Genomic DNA, 4,867 nt, shown 5'->3' on the forward strand with positions numbered 1-4,867 from the left:
TGTTAAAGAGATGCACTCAAATAATCCTATAGGGTATCGAATTTTGATACCAACGTCAGCCCAAGTTATGATTTTTTCTGTTGCTATAGTTCTGAGAGAAACGTTATAGAAAATGAATGGTCATAAATTAAAACAAAAGTAAAATAAATAAATATATGGTATATATACAATAAATGTGTGAACTGCAACGGAGAATTTCTTAATATCTTCGCATATTCAGCATTTCTTCGAAGGAAATATAAGCACCTATGAATATTATATATTATATAATTAAATATCATGAGATGAGCCATATAATATTTGGGTACAGTCGTAAGAAATATTTGATGAAGGAATGTTATTAGTATAATTAATGTGTAGCGAGAACATCTGATGAGGAATTTTATTTGGTGTGATTAATACTTAATTCAGATTTAAAAGAAGAAATTTTAAATTTTGAAATAAACTGAATAACCTTTTATGTCATTCTAACTTTGCTAATTGCTTTGTTGACTACTCAGTTTTTAATTTTAGGCACATTGTTATATTTCTCTCAGTATTATTAAATTTATCATAATTAGTTTTGTCGAATGTGTAAATATGTTTTACATTATTTGCCTTAAAGGATGTTAAATTGTTAATATAGTTGTCATCCCTTATTATTTTGATTATCGTTTGTTTATTTATCCTAGGCTTTTATATTATGCGATTTAACTTTATGTTAAACTTATTTTTGATTATTATTTCCCCTTTAATTCTGTATTTAAACTACTATAAAACTATTGTGGACTATTTATTTTTTTTTATTTTTTTATCTTTTTTATAACCTAATATGTTTGTTTTATTTCGAAGTACAGTAAAATATGTGGAGGTATTATTCCGTGTAATTTGTTTTATTTTAAGAGATATAATTTAAATTTATTTTGAACTAAACAGAGGGCCAATTTAGAAATTAACTTTATTTGGTTTACAGCCCAGTAAGTTTGTTTCATTTCTAAATCAATTATTTTATAACTAGTAGAGTAAAATAATCAGTCATTTTGTTATTAATCAAGATTTGATCACAAAATGATTTATCCATTTGATGGATTTTGAAGAAAATACGTTGAGGTATTTTTCCCAAATATAATATTAAATCGCATACTATAAAAACCTATGATAGATAAACTAATGAGAAACCAAAAAATAAGGGATGACAACTTTAGTGACAATTTAAGATCATTTATAAGGAAAATGATGTAGTACAAATTTACACGTTCGACAAAACTCATTATGATAAATTTAACAATAATAAATCGTTAGATAAATATAAGAATTTGCATAAAATTAAAAACCTAGTAGTCAACAAAACAAAACTAGAAATTCCAACGAATACAATGAATTTATAGCCATTAGGTGAAATTAGTGAATAAGCTTTTAATGTAGAATTTTAATTTGCCAAAAACTATATACTTTTGAGAGTTAGATATGTTAGCTTTCTGACAGAAAACTCCTCAATCACGTAGTTATTACTCAAAATACCGACATAGAAAAAAAATATATATTATTTCAATAAATATTGCATTGATAAGTCGACCAAATAAATGCTTGTAAGAAATAATATCAAATCACAAATTCAGTTTGTTTTCAGTTAGCAAATAAATTATAATTCCATATTTTAAGTTAAATTTAATCCACTTTTGGTGATTGGATTGAATTTTAATTGCACTTCAACTACTTCATCTCCATGCGTTCTATTCTACTTCAAACTCATATTACCTTCTACTTTTATCATAGAAAATGGTTAAAGTAGTCGTAGTTAAAGTAGATAAGATAATCGTAAAAATATAGGACCAGATATTTTGGATAACCCGGTGTACTTATCATACTGAACGTGCTCTATCATGAGTGTTACACGTGAAACTTACTTTCCTTTATTAACTTTTTATACAATCCGATTTTTCAGACCTACATGCAAGTGGTATTAATAAAATATTAATAACATTATCAACTTTCAAAGGCACAACAAAAATGTTTATTTTATTGTTTTATAAACCATTGTTTGTTAATATTTGGGAATCAGTTTATACAATGAAATAAAGTATAATTATATACTTACAGTTTGATAGGTCAAATTATTGTATTGTAAGTTGTTTTTTTATGAAGCAGCGATAAGCACCACTGAGATTTAAGGAAGTACAAGACTGCCTATGATAATTATGTTTTGTCCTAGAACTGTTTACGGTAGTGTTAGGGGCTTCGTGCGGATCCGCCGAGGCTTCATATTAACGGTTGAAATATAAAAAAGGACCAAAGAGAATAGAGGCAGTTAAGAAGTGATGTTCCCTGCGGCGTTCCTGGTGTTGTGCGGCGGCCTAGCTGTGGGCCTATCGGTGCCCATGATCACCCCGTCTCTCGAGGACACTGCCACTGGGGGGATAAGGGTCGGCAACAGTGCGGTCCAACTAGGTGGTAGTTTGGCCAGCCAGGGTACCGCAGCCTTCACTAGCACAGCAAAGCAGCTGAACGCAGGACTCGCCGCCCTCAATGCTGCTGCTCTCAAAGGCGGCGTCAATGTCTTCAAGCAGTTTCTTGGTAGGCCTTCTTATCCTAAGAGACACCTAAGTAGCATTTGAAAACAATCCGGAACGTTTCTCGTGTGGGAAAGGTTTTCTATAAGTATATCGAATTCAGTAGTTAGTTTAAAAATACCAGAATGGTTTCTTTATCCATCAGTATTAGCAATTTTTACTTTAAGCACTTGTTTAGTTATTTTTGGAGACTTATGGTCCCAAGCAGGATGATTCACCGATTTAGGTATTATGAAGACCATAAAAGTGCCATAAGAGCTATAACACTATCGAAGAACTACATAAAATATTGTCTGAGGAATATAACAGTACTTGAGGACTATAATACTGCCTGAGCGCTATAATACTGTCATTAAGGGGATTAGCACACTGCTCGAGGACTGTAATAGTGAACGAGCACTATAACACTCCCATTACAGGACTATAACACATCAGGTACAAGGATTATAACACTATTTCAGAACCATAGCATTGGATGAGGACAATATCACTGCATGAGACCTATAATACTGCCTGAATGCTACGACAATGCCGTTATGAGACCTATAACTTGAGAACTGTAATTCTGTAAAAATGACTATAACACTGCTAGAGAACTGCAATACTGTAAAAATGACTATAACACTACTTGAGAACTGCAATATTGTAAAAATGACTATATTCATTATGTCAGTGTTATAACACTGCTTGAGAACTGCAGTACTGAATGGCCAATAATACTATTCAGGAACTAACTGAGGACTATAACTCAGTTATACATATAATAGATTTGTTGGGGAAATTAATTCTGTATATGGAAGATTAAAAGGCAGAACTGTACAAACAAAAAAGACAAATTTCTTCGAAATCGTTTGAAGCGTTTTGAAAGAATAATGAGTCGCGATTTTCAATTATCGCATACAATAAAACAAATATTTTTTTTTTAATCTTTAGTGGTTCCAATATATTTCGTTTTTTTCTTATACCTACTTAAGCGAATTTATTTATGGGTGTATGAAACACACAATGTTTGAAAAAAGAATGATCATACTGAAATCACCTGTGATTTAAGTACCAAATCTAAAAAAAAATAAAATTGTCCCAGTACAATCATAGAAAAGTGGAGAATGGCGGAAAGAGGGATTTTGTATTCAATGTTTGCAAACTACGTCTCTTTTGAACGTGTAAACCTCATATTTTATAGGAGAAAGAGGGATTTATTTCAGATTGATTAAACCGTTTATTATTAATAATGACAGTAATAAACCGAAAAATAGTTTATCTGATTATTAAAATACTTAACTAAATTAAATTTATACAACTAAGGAGTAAAAACATATTTTTGTTTTATCAAATATAATAAACTGTTATTCATTAAAAGGAGAAGATTTTCAATAGTGCTAGAATTGACAAAACAACAACTAACGTAATAATTTGTTCCTTACAGATGTTGGTGGCCGCCTCGCCTCTGGTATCCCTCTGTTCGGTCCGGCTGTAGGGATAGGGACTAGCGCATTGAAAACTGGGGCCAAACTCTTCAACACTGTGGGGCAGAACGTGATCAACACAACGCAGAGCTTGGTGAACACCAAACTCAACGTTATAAACGGGATCGTGCAAGCAGGGACCGGAGCGTTTATGAACGCTGCTAATGTGAGTTCAGCGCTGGCATCGCAAGGAGTCCAAAGCGCGGTGAAAACTTTAAACAATGCAGCCCAAAACAGCAACCCAGTTTTCTCATTTGTTGACAGTGGCATCGTCGGTGCGAAACCTCCTTCCACAACAGCCAAACCGATGTTTAACTTTAACGAAGATCTTTTCTACTGAGTGCTTAAAAGCTCTATAATAATATAATGAAAGTATTGGACTGCAGTCCAGAAGAAAGATGTAAAAAAACCTTACTAATGCTAATTTGATTTTATATGTTTATAATATTTTTTCCAATCTCCACATTGACTGTTGTTTTCAGAATCATACAAGAAACGAAGATAATTGCTTATATATATGCAATATGAAACAGTTGATTTCGCATTATTGTTTAATTACATGTTTTATAAATAAAAGTTTAAAAAAAAAATTATATTATAAAAAATACTTTATGAAAGAAAAGAGATGCGATATTATGCTAAGTTTGAAAGAAAAAATTGACGAAATAGTATAAATATATTTAAGGATTGGTAAAACAAATAAGTAGATAATAATGACAGTAAAATATATTTATACTCCCTCGACTTTATGTATAGTAAAGCAGATACGCTACTATGTCAAATTAAATAAATACTCAACTATTATATTAAAATATTTATTTAACTCTAATTCAACTTAAATGAACTATCATT

At 31.0% G+C, this 4,867-nt stretch overlaps 1 protein-coding gene across 1 annotated transcript; it reads left to right on the plus strand.

The window, feature by feature from the left end:
- The first annotated feature begins 2,288 nt into the window (after positions 1-2,288).
- LOC106688553 (uncharacterized) lies at positions 2,289-4,449 on the plus strand. The gene is made up of 2 exons (XM_014433062.3): positions 2,289-2,553; positions 3,976-4,449. Exons 1-2 carry the CDS (start codon positions 2,298-2,300, stop codon positions 4,353-4,355), a joined length of 636 nt encoding a protein of 211 aa, XP_014288548.1. The 5' UTR covers positions 2,289-2,297; the 3' UTR covers positions 4,356-4,449.
- The last annotated feature ends 418 nt before the right edge of the window (positions 4,450-4,867 follow it).

The sequence above is a fragment of the Halyomorpha halys genome, unplaced genomic scaffold (genome assembly GCF_000696795.3).
Source record: "Halyomorpha halys isolate HHAL.00 unplaced genomic scaffold, Hhal_1.1 Scaffold1155.1, whole genome shotgun sequence".
NCBI lineage: Eukaryota > Metazoa > Arthropoda > Insecta > Hemiptera > Pentatomidae > Halyomorpha > Halyomorpha halys.